Raw genomic sequence first — 20,245 nt, 5'->3', positions numbered from 1 at the left:
TAACCGCTTAGCCACGAAGGAGCTCGTATGCACAATTTGGGTTACACCATCTAGAACGATTTTCACCTTACCACTTTGAGGCAAAATTCTTCAGTACTGTGATTAACATGGATTGTAGTCTGCCTCCATTTTTGGACTACCATTATCATCAACGCACTCTACTGGGATGTTCTGGGTATGCATTCACTGTATTTCTTATAAACTTCAAGCAGATATCAGTTCGAACTGAATGGAAGGGAGTACTTACGACATTATGTTACACTGATACAATATGCAACTTCTTAAAGTACTTTACTCTATGTGAAAGAAACAATATACATTGTACCATACTCGGACAATAAGGACACTGGCTTCAATGTATGTATTTATTTCCTAGTTCCTTATACAGCTTAACTGGGCTTTACTTTCAATACACTGTCTGGCAACAATTCATTGTCACATTTTCAGAATAGCTTCCGAAGCAAGGTAAATAAGGATATTACACACGAAAACTTTCAAATTCTGTAAATATATGTATGTACACAACTTTAATATATATATAATCAACAAAAATAGCATTCAATAAATATACTAATTTCATACTGTCATGTTCTGTTGTTCATAATCCATAATCTAAGTCTTAAAATGTATGATACAAAATAGTTAGCATTGCGCAGAAAGATAGTTACGAAAATATATTAATAAATGAACTCATAAAGTACGCAAATAGGGTAAATTGGTATATTCTTTATCGTATCTGATCAAATTTTACACTGACAACGTTTCAACTTATTCAGATTTCTTCTAAAATATTAGTTCTCGTTCTTTCAGTACACATTCAAAATCTGTTTTAAAAATCTAATCTTTGCTCTTTTCTCATTCGTCACCATACATTTCTACAGTTGTACAGTTTGGGATCAGGATGCAAACTGATTTATATTGTAAACACATCAATAACTGCTTTAGTGTACATTCAGATCATTATTACATTACATGAGAACAATGACAGGTTATGCATTCCAGATGCTAATAACCACTCCTATTTGACGATAATGATACGATCATCTTCCTCTTATGGAATGTCACAATATGTAATCTCCTTAATATCCTACGTTCAGTGAACATATACATCATTCTGCAATCCTAGATGTTTCTGGTTTAACAACGTGTTTCATACAAACCACTTCTTCCAATATATCGCACCCATTTTATTACATCGTGGTCGGAGTAGTTAAGTTTTGGTTCAAATACTTTCAAGTATCTGACTTTAAATCCCGAAGGAGCGAATGGAACCTGAAAGCACATAAATTAAATGTTAAGCAATCTTACAAATATCAAGGAAATATTAAGACAGTGTATATGCGAAAATGATTTACAAGAGAAAAGCAACGCTATCAATGTAAATGGATTCTTTTATGCGTACTGGCAGTACCACTATAACCATTCACATAAATAAAACCTGAGTCAACAACATAATATCAATAAATATAATTGCTCTCTGTATAATTTTAGGTGTTAATTTGCTGCAAACTGGGGCCAGTAGCGTAATCAGCTTTCTTGGAGACAAAATAAAGTGATGAGGAACGATCTATAATATATGCAATGATTTGCATGAGATCTGTGGATCAATCAATTGCACCGGATTGAAATCCTGTCGTAATTCGAAAACCACGTTAGCAGTAAATCCCACCCACTACAAACTACTGAAAGTGTTTATCATTTGAAGTGGTTCATTATATTACTATGGTAACGAGAGAAATATAACTTTCTCAGTCAATGTAAATATACTCGTACATAGGAAGCTGCATTACATTAATCTTTTAGAAAGTATTGCACTATTATTATTTACACGGCTCTGTGTCTGTGCCTATGATGTTAATCATATCTCAAAACTGTTTGGTGTTGTTGTACATGGAATTATGATTGTTTCCTCTATTGAAAACCATGCAATTTCTTAGATATGATACTTATCTAAGCACTTTTTCGAAAGAAAACACTTTTAAAGATGTCAAATTTCTAATTCCTTATAACTTTGTCCCTGCTTATTCGAAACGCGTCATATGTTCATAATATCTGAGATCCAGTTACTTTATATTGTATCGTCCCATCCATCTCAGTTGCATCATTACTATTCTGGAGTCCTCCAAAATCTATATATTTGTGATACTGAAGCATCCTTACTTGGCAATATGAATAATAAATGTGATATTGTAAGTTTTCCTTTTACACATAATTTGAAAGACGTTATAAACTGATGCAGTGTCATAAACTTCATGTTGGGTTGGGAACACTGCTAATCTGGTGATGTTACAGAGTATTTCAAACTACTTCTCCCTCTTGATTTGAGCTTGTTACAAAATTTCTTTGCTTTTTCTGTCGATTTTGTTTAGCAGTTACAAGCAGGGATCACTTTAAGTGGCTTAATAGAATGCTTTCGCTAAACGCTTAATCAGATTAAGATGGCAAGAAGTATGAAAAGAGAAAAATTAAAGAACAGACAAGTTTTGAGAAGCGCCCATGTAAGAGAAATTGAAATGAAGTAATATGCCACTATTTCCAAGACAGGGCCGGACTAACCCATCCGAAGGCCCGGGGCTAGAAAAAAAATGTAGACCCTTGCATTGTAGCACGTCATTTGCTCTTCATATGGGCTAATTTGGAGATCCTCTCAGCTTCACACCTACGTTGAATACTTCTATTCAACGAGAAAATATGAATCACGATTCTCGTGCACTATATTCGATCTTGTTTTTTAAAACTGATTCACTAATTTACCAAGAAGGTGGATGTAACAAACGAAGAAATTTGTTTCATATTTTTTTTTTTATCATATTTTATCTTATGATGATGATTGTGTCTTGTATGATTCTTTTTAGACATCCACTTGAGATTTCAATTACAGTAGAGAACCCCGTTCACCTGGAGGCCCAAGTCTACAGCCTCCCTAAGCCCCTCCCGTAATCCGGTCCTGTAAATGTAAAGAAAGCTTACTGGATTGGTCAGTAAGAGAAGTATAAAGAGAAGAAATAATAAATGTAGAGAGAGAAAAATTAACTTATTTTTATTTATTTTTTTTTTTTTTTTTAAAGTATATTTCTATTCTCGAACAGTAGTTTTGGCAATAAAAATAATTCTTCTCATGGCTGGCTGGCTGAGATTGGCACCACAACAGGTTGTTCTACATTTTTACGTGGTTTTATCTCCTGGTGTTTAAAACATTACTGCCTTAAGTATACCAAACGCTATATTTAATTTTTCTTGCACTTTTATTAAGAAGAAAAAGAAAGCAAGCAACAAATCGGTAAGCACAGACAACCTATGTACAACTACTGCACGAATAAAACTTGGAATCTTATGTAACTGGCTATAGTGAATATAGCAAAGGTGGAGGATATATACAAAAATCAATCAATGTAAATAAAAATGAAAGTTACTATGTTCATGAGTTAATAACTCTTGAACCACTACACCAATTTGAATCGAATTTTCAACATGATGAGGTTCGAGCCTGGGAAGTTTCTTATTATTTCACTTTGACGGTAGAAATGAGGGGAGGGGAGATGTATAAAAATGAATAAAACTTAATAACTCTTGAACCATCATTATATATATAAAATTTTTAAAACTAGATGGAGATTAGCAACACTTAAAAACATTACTCAAGAAATGTGTTCCGCTGAGAAATGGATCCAAATCCACTTATTTGTAGAGAAAATGCTGAATCTATTCATTACTAAGACATTGACTGTCGCGTGACTCACGGATGGGTTATCTTTTCTGCAATTTCATATGGTAGTATAATTTTTACCGGCCTGTAAATCAATTTGCTCATATAGGTTTTCGAATTTAACATATATGTCTTTATTGATCTTAACATGAACAAAGACTAAAGGTACTTGCGACCCGCTCACGCAATTCCCCCTTATACGTGCCGGAAGTCAAACGTGTTAATATACAGTAGTTCTATTGATAAGGACTCAGAAGTGAAGTATTCTTAATTTTTCATTGATAAATTGTATCACTTCACTACTACTTCACTTCACTACTTCAAATTACTTCACTACTTTGATTTCTGAACATCCATATATATCACAGCTGATATTGCAATTCTGTAAAGCCATAACTGAAAAAATGTATCACTTGTGTTTATACAATCAACTCACCTCAAAGTTCATGGAAATAGGCGGCCTGGTCCACTTCTTCTTTGTATCAGTTTCAAGAAGCTCGATTTCTGCAGATAACTGGGTTTCTTTCATTCCTGCCATTCTCTTGATCCTACACGAAGTAACAAATAGACACACATATATATATATATATATATATATATATACGGGAACAGCATGTAGAAGGAAATAAATATTTGCTGATTTTTTTACACAATGATTTTGCAAATCCGTTCTCACCTATCTGAGTTATAAAAATGAAAAAGGCGTTGTTTGTTACATCGTAACGGGAAAACGGCTAAACCGTTTGAAATTAACTCTTGAACATACATACTACCTACCTTGAACTACGTTTTTTTTAATTCTTTTCCTTTTAAAGAATAAAATAAGATTTTTATTTTTTTTAAAAAAAAGGTGATCTTGTAAGAGGGAAGAAAGTACAAAATTTATGACTTGTGTTTTATAGTTTGTCGTGCGAGTCGAACATGCTCGTCGCTCTCAGCCCGTGTCAAATGAACTTTGTGGTGAACGAACACCGGGTGCGTGTGTTTACTCGCAATTCTCCCGTTTCTTTTCACTTACTTCATTCTACCTCATCTCACCGTCCCCTTAGCCTTGGTGCATAATCCTGGGATGTTATTCTAAAGAAAAAGTGACATGTTCCCTTGAGTATTCTACTTCCAAAGCAGTATAGTCCTTTATTTACGACCGAGGATTATCGTCTTCCTGGCATATGCAGTGGAAGCTCCTAAGGGTCAGTTGTCTCTCTGTATGTATGTTTCATGGATATAGTGGACAGGAAGGAACGTACCTTCTTGTTCACTAACAAATGATTAATTAACTAATTTTGGTAAATATCATTATTCGTCTTAATAAGAGAAAATTCAGTGGAAAACAAATTAAAATTTCCAACGAGGATCGCATTATCAGATCCAGAATTATCAAAATACAAGACTAAAGCATCCTCTTCTTTAATCATACGAGAAAAGCGGATATTGAGTGCTTTATGTCATTTGTTAACTAGATCTATTTTCTCGTGTTAACATATTTTATAATCATTTATGAAAATAGGTCTCTGATAATACAATATGACAAGTCCAATGCAACGTATTTTATAATCATTTATGAAAATAGGTCTCTGATAATACAATATGACAAGTCCAATGCAACGACAAGCAACAAAGTTTTCGCCAACACAGTCACAGGAAGTGATACAAGAAGGCAAGTCACAGCTCGTTGTATAGCCTAGCTAGAAGGCAAAAGCCACATCCACTACGCCACACCTATCTTGCAGTATAATTTGAAGCTTTTACCTTTGGGCGAGTGCAATGTTGAAAAACATATTTTGCAATGGGAAATATCTATATCTTCCAGTGTACAAGGGGAATTTAATTAAAAGATTACTGGAAATGCGTAAGTTATGGATACAGGAAAAGGAATCAATGGTGATGCAGTTCGTCAAGCAATACTCATTTCTCCAAACGTACACAGTTGAATAACTAAGAGGATGTTCTAGCCACAGACCAAGAACCTTTGATTCACCACACCACGTCTTGCCAACCTCTGTCCTGACGTAACAATTTATTAACGTCCATCAGTTGAAGGTTCTTTTATCTCTCCCTCATTTTTTCTGTCACCGTACCTTCTACCACTCTCACGATATATTCCTTTTCAGTCTATGTCTCAAACAGTTTATCTTCCTCTTTCTCTTTTTAATTACTCCTAAAACTGTTCTTTTGTATTTCTACTATTCCTAACATTTCATCGTTTGTTTCTCCATTCCATACACTTCCACTTCGAAATCTTGTAGTTGTTTCCTTGTGTCCCTGTTTCCTATCCACATAGTGCAACACTCTATACGAAACATTTTATCAGTCTTTTTATTAACTCTTCATTTAAAGGTCGAATTTCCTTACTGTAATTTCATATTTGTATTTCATGACTTCACTGATAATACTGAAATGAAATGAAATTTTTGAGTTTTACGTCCCACGGTTATGCCGGTTAGGCTAAAGGTGACGGTGGTGATGAGAGATGAATGAAATGGTGGAATGAAGAAAGTGGGAGGAAACGGGAGAACCACGAGAAAACCCACGCACACGGTGTTTGTCCACCATAAAGTTTACTTGGTCACTATACTATCCAGGTACCGGAAAATAGTAATTTGTTTCATTTTCTCCCCTCTTACTTCTGCATTTGATATCCATGCTTGCTTCCCATCACAACTTTTGTCTTTCTACTGTTCATTTTTATCCCACGCTTTTTGCAGATTTATCTTTAACATATTACTACTTCTCTTTTCCCGCAATAAGCGCTGTATCAACTGAAAAGTGTATACCTAAATCTTTTTATTTCCTACCAATACGCTATCTTCCTTTTGCAGACCCTTCTTCCCTATTTCATCAAGATAGATATTAAATAATGTTAGTTAATCCCTCTTTGAAATCTCTTTCCAATTCCACTCTCTTCTGTAATTTCTTCTTCTTCCTTACCTGTTTATTTACTGATGGACTCTATAGAATACATCTTTTTCTATAATCCGTGACGAATTTCCCTTTATTCGTGAACAGTACAGGTCAGCTTTCTGACCTTCCTCAGTACCAATTCTGATTGTAATATTTGATTTTTAAAAACTACCGTGCAAGTTACTACCCTGAAAAATTATATACAGGGTGTCCAAAAAGTCCGTTACTACCCCATGTTATCTTCGAATCGACTGCGAATATGAGAAAACGCAAAAACACGTCCATCATTACTTTAAGGGGCATGAATTTTGAGCTATAGAAGGTTCATCCCAGACACCCCCATATAGGGGTACGTGGGGTCAACTTGAAAAATTTAAATAGCATAGGGGGTCGAGTAATATATCGTTGGAAAGAACTCAACAAGAGAAATATTTTTTCCGAAAATTTCAAGTCCCTATGTTGACCATACCCAAAATGGCGGGGGTTCACATTTCATGTTCATAAAGTCCGTTGCCACCCCGTGTATTTTCGAAACAACTGAGAATATGATAAAATGCAAAAACACGACCCCTCGTACCCCTATCTGGGGTGGACCTTTTATAACTCAGAATTCAAGCTCCTTAAATTAATTATGGACGTGTTCTTGCGTTTTCTCATATTCGTAGTCAATTTGAAGATACACGGGGTGGCAACGGACTTTATGGACACCCTATATATATATATATATATATATATATATATATATATATATATATATATATATATATATATATATATAGAGAGAGAGAGAGAGAGAGAGAGAGAGAGAAAACAGGATCATCAGAGGGCACAATTACTGGTGTATTACTTGTTACTCCCCAATCAGGCGATTTTCTCAACAGAAACATTCTACGATGAGACCAAATATTTCCAAAAGTGAAGAATTAGGGTAGTATAACAAGTAACAAACCAGTAATTGTTTTTTAGATGATCCTGAGTTCTTATAATTTTCTACGGTAACAACATGCAACAATGATTATTTTAAAAAATCATTAACTACAATCATGATTATTGCTAAGGAAGGTCACAGATCTGACCATCATTATTCACGAATAAAAGAAAATTAGTCACGGGGTCAGAAGTAAGTCTACGAGTATTATTTATTTATTTATTTACTTATTTATTCATAATGTAAGTTTTTGGTTTTCGATCCTTCACCTATAGAACTCCCATTAACAATTCCCAGTTCATCCAGTCAAAAACTTTTTCTAGATCAAACATCTCTAAAAATTGGTCATTATTTACTGTAAAAATAGAGAATTTTCGCACAATCTTTCGACTTTAAATCTGCTGTGTTTGTTGACGAAAATTAGTTAGAATGGCAGCAAATATATAATAATTACACTAAAACAGACAATTATATCAATGAGCACTAGTGTATTAAAAGTGAGTAAACACTAAGAAAATGAAAATACTAAAATACTTACTTCCATACAATAGCATTTTCTGATGCCTTATATTTGGCCTTTCCTTTGAGACAAATTAACTGAACTCCCGATGTATTCAGAGGTGTTGGGATTTTCACTTCAATCTTTTGACCCAACAATGATGGTTTGAAATTGGATTTCAGAACTACTTTCACTTCCATTTTTGTGCGACCAACTTCTCGTACCAAAGGGATTACCCGAAATGGAAGAGAGATGTCCTTCGTCGTTCGATACCTTCAATGAAAAATAAATATATTAACATTTGATGCTCGACAATACAAGGTTAGTGTGCATGTCTGCGAGTAACGTCACACAGACGCTACAGCAAAATCTACTTAAAGCAAAACATTATAGGATCAAAATACTTCATTCTATATGGACCAAGTGAAAATAGGGTCAACTATTAGAATTCTCGCTTCGCAATATGGAGGTACCGAATTCGAATACAGTGTCTGAATTTTCGTGTCTTATGTCCTTATGCAACATGAAGGTTATGAAAAGCAAGAACTATGAGGGTGATTCAGAACGTGATTACTAGTAGTATACACTTTATAACATGAATCGGTCAATTATTAGCAATCTCTGTGATTACATATATAATCAAATGTTCACTGTAAGTGGCCACGAGACTGATATAAATATATTGGGAAGGTAGAAATAGAACTTATATGATGCACATACAAAATTTCATATTTTTTCCTACATACTTCTGATCTTATCATTAATTCTTTATTTTATCCTTGAACCTGAAGAGAACCTAAAGTTCTCAAATGGAGAACTAAAGTTTTTTTCAAATGAACCATTTCTAACTTAGTAACTTAATTTCCACCTCGCGTACTAAAGCTATCAATGTAGTCTTCCAATGTGATAACGAATGAAGGAGTATCGTGCCAATGTTATATCCATTCGACATCCTTTTGTAAGCAAAAGACAGTTGAAAATTTTACCATTATCTTGTCATTTAATACAAGTAAAACTATGGAGTCAAAAATATTAAAATTATCTTACCTCATTAGCTCAAATTCACCATCTGGCGGAATAAAACTTATCGAATGCTCTGTTTCAAATTTTGAGAGTTTAACACACTGATGAAACTGGCAATCATCAATTACCACCACAGGCTTTCCAGATCGAGCTGGATCATCTGTACTTATACCCTTTCCTTTCGCTTCCATCACGATTTTGTCATTAATTCCGAATTTGCATTCTGGCATTCCGGATAGATATGATTTCATTACTACTTTCCCTGCTACATGAGCCGAAAGCACCTGACCTGAAATTAAAGATCAAATTATTACACATTTTAAATTATTTTAAACTTTACACGCTTTTATAATTATTTAAAGAACGTAGAAACATTTATTTATATCACTCACTTCCATATTCCTTCAGGACAGCTATTATGAATACTCCTCTGCACCACTTCAAAGCAGAGTTGCCCGAATCTGATGTCAAAGGTGTCGGAGAACACTGACGCAGTACACTAAATATTGGGTGGCACAGGAAAATGATAAAATTTCAACTGACGTAAAATGTACGAATAAACACACACACACACAAACTTAACTACAGTAATGCATGTAAAAAGTACGTCATTAACTATGCACTTACATGTTACTTTACTTCTTGAAGACATCAGAAAGATGTGCTTTATCTCGACATACGGTGACCTCTAGAATGCTCGACATATCACGTCTCGAAGAATGTCAGTGATTTCCTCGTCAATTTCTCGTTTCTTATTGTTTCAGTTCAGTGATTGTTGAGTAACGAATGAGATAGAGAAATATAGGATGGACCTAGCAGGAGTTCAGGAAGTCAGATCGGAAAGACAGAGCAGTGAAATCTGTAAATTTTACGTTCTTTTACGAGGAAGGAAATAAAAATCACCAACTAGGAATAGGGTTTTTTATTCACAAACGAATAATATCAGCCATTAAACGGGCTGAATTTGTTAATGGTAGACTTTCTTTTATTATTCTTAACTGTCGGTGGTGTGATATTGTTTTAAATGTACATGTCTCAACAGAATATAAGGGTGACGATATGAAAGACAGTTTTCTGTAAGAAGCGGAACAGGTGTTTGACCGAATTCCGCGATAACATACGAAAATTCTATTAGTGAATTTCAATGCGAAGGTAGGACGAGAGGATATTTTCAAACCGCTTATATGGAATGAAAGTTTCATACGGAAAGTAATAACAACGGCATTATTCTCGTGAACTTTGCAACATTTAAAAACCCTACCGTGAAGAGTACAAAATGGCCTGGCTTCCATAGCCGTGGAGTGAGTGAGTTAATTAATTATAAAAATTCTGAGTCCATCATACAATTTACTTCAAAATACAAAGACGTCAACAATATCCTCCGTCCCCCTCCCCCCCAAAAAAGACTTTATTGCAATGTTTTAAAAGCGAAAAATGCAGTACTTATCCCCTTCCTTCTCTTAAAAGTATATTGTAATATTATAAAAATATAAATAAAATAAAATATATTTGTGGAGTAGTTCAGGTCGTGAAACTTATTTAGAGATATCTATATTTGCAGTCAAGTCACTCATTCTTATTCCTGAAATGTATTATTACTTTATTAGAGGTATAATAGCTTATACATGAAAGATCTAATACTACAAAAACTGAAAGAAGTGCATAATAGTCCTCTTTTAAAAATGACAATCATGATTCCAAGTTAATAACTCAATAGGTGGAGATATTTAAATTATCTTTTGTAAATTGAATGTCTCATGCATATGAGTTTGACTAGAAAGCTTAAACTCAGATTTAGACCTACTAAGATGGTTTTCGGCGTAAAGATTCATCTACAACTTTTAACTCTGTTTCTCTTAAACTTCTGTTGATTCTCTTTGTCCAGTTTGATCTGTATCCTTTTTTTGATTCACAATACTTTTTGTCTTCCGATGAATTTGACGTGATACGTTCAGAATTGCGAAGACATTCGCCCGACTCATACACAAATGCATGTTAGCTTGTATTTCATAAATTGTGTTAACGTAAGAAAATAGAACTAAGCTGTCTATGAGTTGTAGTCACTAACGTACAGTACGATTTAAAGTCTTTTTTTATGCCTTAATTTCAATTACATAACTGTACATTATCACTTGTTGTGTCTCTTACATGACTCAGAAATTTTGAAGAAATTCCCAGAATTTATAAAATCAATCTGATTTTTCGCCGTTTCTTTAGTCTTCGGTGTGCTTCTTTATACGTAAGTCAACACTGAATGTTCTCCAAAATTCGAGAAGTACGTTCGCATCAAATTTTGCACCCGACCATCCTGACTGGGGTTTTTCTCACTATAAAGATGAAAAGACAAATTCCGGTTATATATTCCAATATGGAACTTAACTGGACGCTTCAAAGCTAGTTTTCTTTTTTTTTATATTTACTTCTTCCTATTTTTACTTGATGAAAACTTCAGCGAAAGAGCTTTAGTGCTCTAAAATACGGAGTTTACAAGAACTAAGTCAACTCCATGTTTATGGTACAGTTGTGTTCAATTTGGTTACTTCATAGTGGATATCCGAAACCAATAAAATTGAACACTTAAATTTGGCTGATGCAATTCCAATTTGTTCACACTTCGTATTTTTTTGTGAATGTACTGTAAATTAGATGACTTCTCGGTTGTTATTTCAAGTTTTTTTAATTATAGAACTCCTTTTAAAAAATGTTATTGATGAAATGTATTCTATGGAAAAGAAAGATAAAAAAATAAAGAAAAGATAAAAGAAAAGGCAGATGGCTGGCCAACTTAAAAACTACACAGAGTATGAGTGTCTTGTATTTAAGCAGTTAGAGGATGTGGTATCAATAATAATGTGAATACGTTTCTACCACCTAATTGTTTTCTATATTACGATTGACGAAAGTCTTTCAGATACTGAAATATATTCTTTACCAAATATTAAACATAAATACATTTTGGTAAGTAAAAAATCTATATTATTCTTTATAAATATATAGTATGTATGTGCTTACATCTTAAAAAAGAAAGAAAATAATAATAATAATAATAATAATAATAATAATAATAATAATAATAATAATAATAATAATAATAATAATAATAATAATAATAATAATAATGACTCATGAGTGATAAGAAGCTGAAGTATGTGCCTCTGTGTGTGTGGTCTGTATATGAAGCCCTTAGATTAACGGGAAAATGTCCCACAGTTATATCTTTCAGACTAAAGGAAATGGGGTTATTAATACGAATGAAATAACTGTGAAAGAATTAATGGAATGGAAATATGGGAAAACGGGATGATGATATTCACCAGAAATTCGCATGGCCTGGGATTGAAATAGGGACCCGTCGCACAAAGGGTGAGCCTCTACCAGCCGTGCCTTCTTCCCCTTTCCCCTACGTGGTACAGGTTCGATCTCACAGCATAAAAATTTGACTAGTTTGAATTCCACTTTGAGTAGTAGTCCCGGTCTTTCTCATACACCCTTAAAGTTGAAACAGAGATAAATATATCTCCAAAATAACTTGCTCTCAGAACTCTCCCCTATCACATGGAGTCAAAACTTATTTTGATCTTGAATAGAATAAAAACAGCATAGTTGAGTAAATTAAGCCAGCTACCGAAGTGTACATACGTACCTTGGGGAGACATCAGAAGATTTACATACTCCAATACATCTAAAAATAATTCATTTCGTCTATATTTAATTCCTTCACGACGCCATCCTATTTGTCCAGTCACTTGGGAAGTAATCTGTGCTTGTTCTTCCTTGGTCTGAGATTTTATTCCTTGTTGTGTAATGAATGTCTTCAGAACACCAGTGTCAGTATTTTGCGGATATCCAAAATCCAGGATTTCTGTAACAGAGTGTCATTATATCGTAAGTACAAAAGTGATAACAATAAAAATAAATAAATAAAAATTAGCTCATTTAATGTATCGGAAGTTTATTAAATTAATAAATTGGATCATATAACTACTAAAGAATCTTCAAACATCACTCACAATGTGATACCACAAAGTTTCCTTAGTCACTTCCATAATATCCAAAATTGTAAGGTTTGCGTAAATCTACCATATTATACTTTAAAAAAAAAAAGAAATAGTGTATTTTTCTCTCCAAATAATCCAAGCTGAGCAAATAATCCAATAATTTCTGAGCTATTTATTTCTTATTTCTTCAAGAACAAAAAATATTTGATTTTTTTTTTTTTTTTTTTTTTTTTTTTTTTTTGTTCAAGTATTTTTAAGAACATAATTACTTACATTATTTTATATGTGCGAAGTACCAGTAGGAACAAACCAAATGGGATAATACAGAAGAATCAGATTGCACGATTGTCAACAATCTTGGAAAAACACATCGGTAGGTGAAAATTTGAAGTATGACCTTTAGGTCAGTTTTTTTACACAAATAGTTAACATTGAAGAAGTATATGTGTTTTATGTCCAGTACGCGATACACAGTTACTCGAAATCAGATATGGATTTGTAGAAGGTTAACACTTTTCACCACAATGATGTATTTCTGTTGTGCATACCGGCACAAAGTTCGTCAAAATTTTGAACTACATCACTAAATTAAAAAAAAAAAAAAAAACGTATTTAAAGAATCAATCTAACTTTTTTTTTATTCAATGCTAGTTAGTCATATAAAAATATTTTTTTCGCTCACTTTTATATATATACTGTTGGAAACAGACTTAACATGCAGTAGGAATTTATGCATCTAGCCGAAGTTGACGCATAAGAAGATGGTAAATAGTAGTGTTTCCGATATGGGGCCTATTCCACATCCCAGACAGGGTGTTCAGAAAACGTAATGATCACCTTTATAACAATAATAGTACTCACCGAAGAGAATAGAGGAGGCTGCAGTGGTATTCGGCAATGAAAATAGTTTATATCTTGGGCACGGTTATTATATGCGAGTCAACAGACATGCAGGTGAGTGGGAAAACAAAGCGCGTGTTTGCATTCATGATACAGGATTTATATCTGGCACTCTGGTATGAGAGGCAATAAGTTACTGAGCCAGCTTGCCTATTTACGATAGTACAATTATCGCGTCGTACAATCGTAATTATGTCAATTCTGTTCCTCAACCTAATCTAGATATTATGCGAAAGACTACTTCCAGCAGAATACCGCAGGTTCCCAGACCGTCAGGGAACTAGCATGTTCTAGTTGGTATACAGTACGTTATGTCTCGATCCCAGGCAGACATTCAGCATCTGTACGACAGACTGCTTGCCCGAAGCTATTTGTGTAGCCGCTCAGAGTGGTTACAAGTGGAATTAAGGTGAATACTAGTGTACAACTTACTGAACGTCCAGAACACAAACTTAACACAATACTGTACTAACATTATATGCTCTAGCAGTAATGAGTACTATTCCTGGCATAAATCTCGAACGCCTTTCATGGGAATTTTAACGACGTTAGTTATTTGTTTTATATATAGTACTTCAATAGCACTCATTAATTTTAATTTTAATCTGTCACAGTTCTTCAAACGTTAACAGGACAATCTATAGCAATATGAAATTAAAACTTTATATTTCAGGTTAACGATATCCAGCTTCGGGACCTGTAAAAAAAAAAATCGCTGAAACACGTGTCTTCTTATCCAAAGCTTCTGAAACTGACATAGTTTAATTTCATCTTGGCTCAAAAGCGCACTTTATATATATATACTACTATATATACACTACTATATATCTATATATAGTAAAAAGATTTTATTTCTTACGAAGAAATCATTTCTAAGTTGACAATACCGGCATTTTTGTTATCTTTTCGGACCTTTTGTTTTTAAAATGAGGTATCTTCAAAGAAGTTCACCTAGTTTATATTTTGATGTGTCATATTGAATTGTTTCTTTGTTATGTGTGTGCGTGTGTGTATCTTCTTGCTTTAATGCATATAAATGCTGTCTTTTGAGTATGGGTGGATTTACGGGTTGTCTGCTGTGGGGGGCGGATTTTCCGGGGGTTTAGAATACTCCACAGTCGAGTGGGGGACCTGCAATTTTTCCGCAGGAAATTGTTAATATATTTATTCGGTTTTTAAGCATTTTCGTGTATAATTCTCTATAATACAACATAAGGGTATATTTAAAATTATTTTTTCAGAAAGTTGTTAGCGCGGGGGATCAAAATCTCTCCATATCCCCCCCCCCTTCCGTTACTACACAGAAGCTTTCCAATGGTTTTCCGTCATTATGTAAATAGAAATGCACTCTTTTAGGCAACATACCCTCACTGCATTTCAACATTTAGATAACTGGTATGTCGAGTCAAAATCGTAATAAAACATACCGCCTCTGCTTTCCTTCCACTTCGAACACTATATTATATATATATATATATATATATATATATATATATATATATATATATATATATATATATATATATATATATATATATATATATATATATATATATATATATATAGGAAACATATACATTACAATGTCATAGGTTGTCCTGTTAACTGTTTATAGATTAAAATTAAAATTAATAAATGCCACCGAAGTGATATATAAAAATGTGAATAACCAACATAGTTAGAATTTCGCTTAAAACATCCCTATGAAGAGCATTCGAGATTTACGCCAGAAAAATAAATGAGAAGTTTAAGAGTAGATACTACCATCATTACTCGAACACACAAGGTTAGTATTATGTTGAAAGAATACTGTCTATATTTTTAAACGCCCAGTATACGTTCAGGATTAACCAAAGACGTCATGTTGGTATCATACAACGTACCACCACATTTACTTTGTGCAAAAGATTGGAAGTGGCCTATTAATAAATCGGAAGTTAAATTTTTAAAATGGAATTTAGTAGTTTTTCATTCAGATTTCGAAGTATGTACGGAAACAAGGTAATTTTGTTCCAAGCATTTATACGGAAATGCTGATTTTGCAGTTAAAATGTCGAAATTGTAACGAGAATAGTTTATATAAAAGATAATTTTCAGCGTGTTGTAAAGGCAAACGAAATACTGTAAAAAAAAAAGCTTTTAAAACGCAAGTTTCTTACTTTCTGGCAACATTCCAAATCTGAAGGAAAAATACTACACTCCATTTAAAAAAAAATCAATTTTCAGTTCCCAACTTTGTTCACTTGGCGACCCCCTTCATAAACTCTGTATACATCACATCCCTCCCTCTCTCTCCTGCTTGTTGGTCATACGTGCCTTTTCTCTGCCCCCTTATGTGATTTCAGAGGGATTATTGCATTCTCAAATCTTTAATAATTGAATTCAATTTATTTATTTTTTTAAGTGCTAAAACCAGACAGAAGTCCATTATAGCAATATACACACATGATATTGAATGCACATAATATTGTACATAAACATGATATTGAATAAAACAGCAAGTAAATAAGTACTTGTCATGAGAACAGATACATTCTGCTTGGATAACATACACGAAAATCCTAAAATATATGCAACTACATAAATAAGAATGCAATGAAGCTACCCAAATACTATATGAGGTACATACTGAGATATTTTCCGTTACCATTTACAATTTGTAGTGCATGGTATGGTTTCTTTTGGTAAAAGCTATATACTGTTTGGACTTTCAGGTAACACTGACTTGCGTATTATAATTTTGTTTAAGTATTTTCAGCAGTGATTGTTTATTTTCCTTTACATACAATAGATATCTTGTTCTTGTTTATCAGCTGGAATTCGGAATATTTTGTCCAAAATAAGCTTACTGTTTATTTATTTCCAATTATTTTTTAATGAACACTGCATGTTGTTGTAGTAACTTCTTGTTGCAAGAAATTCTAGTTCAAGGTGGTCAGAAAGTCTGTTATAGTCATAATAAAGATATAATTTGAGATGATACGATAGCTAACAAACTTTTCTGTACTCTCTCGATCATTTCTTTCTTATATATATATTAGTCCAGACTATGCATCCGTATTCCAGCTTAGGTCCGATAATTGTTATATATATATAAATACATTTTTGAAATTGGACTAGCTAATTTCTTAAAATTCACCCCATTAACACATATATCCCAAAAGTAAGGTTATTATCGAATATTATACCATACCATATATTGAATATAATAATAATTATCATCATTACCACCCATCATCTTACCAGTTCATATTAATATCTAGCAAGACTTGTGCATACCATTCTAGTGCACTAGTATTTTTTTAATACTTTGTTTTTAATTAAACCACAGTTTATACTCAATATTATTTTATGTTTGTACAGTATATAACCTTAGAACGTCTCTTCGTTACAACATTCGTAATATTTGTGAGTATCAATGTAGTTTAATTCTGTCAGAAGCTTGCGTCTTTTTGTTCGCTCATCATCCCTTCCCTCTCCCTCCCAGACTAGGAGCCACCGGTCTAGACGTATCATTCCCGGCCAGTTTTAGATGTCCAAAATACCACTATTAAATTTGACTTCGTGTAATGATTTAGTTTCAAGACTGTGTGAGAGGAGTTGCAGGTCCTGGTACAAATTCATATGCTACATATTACTAATTTGGTTCCATGCTATATATCTATAAATATTACAATGTATAAATAACGTAATATAAGAAGAGCACAGCAGAACTTACCATCGAGAAGCTCATAGATCAACACAAAATTATTCTTGATGTTCTCTTCAGAAATCTTTCCAAAATAAGATTGCATTACATCGATCACTTTCAGCAGAAACTCAAAAACCATTGAAGCATTCACATTTTGTTTCGTCACAGCAGCCAGCCAGATATTTGCTCGCTACATAAAGGAAATAAAAAGTTCATTCGCTATAGGCAGCATAAAATATAACAACTATTCCCAGACTATGCATCCAAAACTAGTTCTTTTTAACCAACATCCTGAGTTTACGCCCTGTAGACTGACGACTGAATGAATTAGTATTAATACGAAAAAGCAACGTTGATAGCTCAGCAGGACGTTCTCTTGGGCCCTTACTATACAACAATACAGCACTACTGACAAATCGATTCAAGGTGTTCTCGATTTCCTCACATAACAAGTTTCCTGAGTCATTTTTGCGTGCTTTTACGTTTGTTCGAACAGCCTGTTGAAGTCGCAACGTTCCTTTTTCCCTTAACATAGGGTGCCTTACCAGTGAGTGTAGATCCCAAATGTCTGATGTGATTAGAGACAGTCTACCACTCTACATTGAAAACCATTTATTTCCAACAACTTTCCTCTCTTGCCATTTTTCCACCTTCGTATCTTTACTCACAACGTAGTTGGCCTATGACTCCTGACTTTTCAGAAACACGGTACTTTGAATGTGCATTGCTCGGTCCGGAGTTATTGCTGCAAAAGCCACCAAAGTTCGGTGGATTTTCATGTTTGTGATACTGTAGACTTCTTAGTTTGTAACACTGAATAATAAATGTGCTATTGTAAGTTTTTCTTTAATATATAGAGCTTAAATGAATACACGTAATAATTAACATAGTGCCACTTCAAGAAATACGTATAACTATGTTGGGTTGACAATATTGTTGATCTCATGGTACTGCAGACAATGTCAAACAATTTCCCTCTGTTCATATTTGCATGGTAGAAAATTTCCGAGTTTTGTATCTATTAGTTTAAAAATTACAAGGGCGTATCAAGACAAATGGTGAATCCTATATATATATATATATATATATATATATTACATGTATCGGATGGATCACTTATCTTGTACAGGAATTCCCACAAACAGGTACCAGTTTCACAAAGGCAGAAAGAGCGATACAACCTATGGTGAGATCCACAAACACGGACAACGAACAGGAGAATGCTAAACAAACACAACAAACACACAAAGAGGGATTTTCAGGGGAGTAAAATCAAGCAAAGGCAAAGAAAGATTGATCATTTTCTCGAGAAGTTACCGTGTCTTGAACAACCAGTACACGACACAAGAGCAATACGGCACTTGCATACCACGATGAACGTGGTGCAGGTACTGGCAACAGCACATAGCAAAAATAGCTCCAGACCTAGGTCCTACGCTCCTACAGGGCATATGCGAGAAATACGGCTACGGAACTCAGCGAAAGGAGCACAGCGGGCAATGGGACGTGACGCGTAAAGGCCGTACATAGCTAAGGTTGGCGTAGGTTTATAAAGACAGTACAACAAAAACTGCATTGGTACACTGAATAATGAAAAGAAGCATACTGATATGCAGGTATCACACCAAATGTTCGAAGATTCTAGCACGTAATCGAATAGTTGTACAAGAGCTGAACACGCGTTGGTGTAGGTGCTGCTGTCTAGCGTAGAATTAGTATAAATGGAAGTCTTCAGATGGTCCTTAGTCTCACGCATAACAAAATTGATACCAGTCAGATGATCGTGCAAGCTAGGAGGAGAATGCCTCTCATCTATCCATCTGCCAAGGTAGGCCGCTCCAAATGCTGACGGATAATCTTGATAACTGCGCGAGATCCTATACGTAAGTTGTACTCATAGCAGCGTCTCCTTCAAGACAGCTGACATTTCCTGTAGAAACCGTAGGTAGCTCGGACCCGTCAGCAAACCTGTATGGCCCCTGTAAAGTGTCACTAAAAGCGAACATGCCGCTCCACACATTAATACGAAATTGTTGCTGGTTGGTGGTCTTGTTTATGAGATGTTATCGTCATACATGGGTGTTATGAAATTCGGTGATGCCAAGGTCGCATCGCAGATGAAACTCACGAATGGTACAAACTGTTTATCGTTGATGGCCTGTTGCCGAAACCAACAACAATATGCTTCGTGTTGTACATAACCACGCGGCAAAATGCTTTGCACACATTGTATAGTATCAACACATGCTGCTTTCATACACACAAAATGGATACAACACTCACGTTACAGTCTCGGGCTACACACCAAACTCACACTGGGATCCCTTTGAAAATTTTGTGTGACGGGAGACAGATCTTCCATCAATGCAGGTGTTCGTGCTGCACGTGGTCGTCTTCGATTCAGAGTTGCTACTTCCAATGTTCCCGTCTTACTATGGTGACGATACACAGCACCAAATATTGTGTGATGGAGATGTGCTCTGTTGGGATTTGTGACATGATACGATCTTAAGATCTGTCTCCCATTACCGTTCCCTCGGACATATATGAGAAATTTACCCACCTGATTGCTTTTGTGAGAAATTCGGCATTATATTAG

The 20,245-nt window shown here is 34.3% G+C and overlaps 1 protein-coding gene across 2 annotated transcripts in view; it reads right to left on the bottom strand.

Annotated features, from left to right (window-relative positions):
* Positions 1–355: 355 nt before the first annotated feature.
* AP-2mu (adaptor protein complex 2, mu subunit) overlaps positions 356–20,245 on the bottom strand; it is a 35,737-nt gene continuing 15,847 nt past the window's right edge. For both annotated transcript variants that reach the window (XM_081739732.1, XM_081739733.1), the window contains 6 exons: positions 17,674–17,836; positions 12,701–12,919; positions 9,082–9,346; positions 8,074–8,307; positions 4,143–4,254; positions 356–1,272 (listed from right to left, as the gene is read on the bottom strand). In XM_081739732.1, the coding sequence (XP_081595858.1) occupies positions 1,138–1,272; positions 4,143–4,254; positions 8,074–8,307; positions 9,082–9,346; positions 12,701–12,919; positions 17,674–17,836 (1,128 nt within the window). In that variant the 3' untranslated portion in view covers positions 356–1,137. The remainder of the gene's footprint in view (positions 1,273–4,142; positions 4,255–8,073; positions 8,308–9,081; positions 9,347–12,700; positions 12,920–17,673; positions 17,837–20,245) is intronic.

Source organism: Thermobia domestica, chromosome 15 (genome assembly GCF_964235325.1).
Source record: "Thermobia domestica chromosome 15, izTheDome1.hap1.1, whole genome shotgun sequence".
In the NCBI taxonomy this organism is placed as follows: Eukaryota; Metazoa; Arthropoda; class Insecta; order Zygentoma; family Lepismatidae; genus Thermobia; species Thermobia domestica.
Note: the sequence above shows the minus strand (reverse complement) of the source record. Positions and strands in the feature narration are given on the sequence as shown.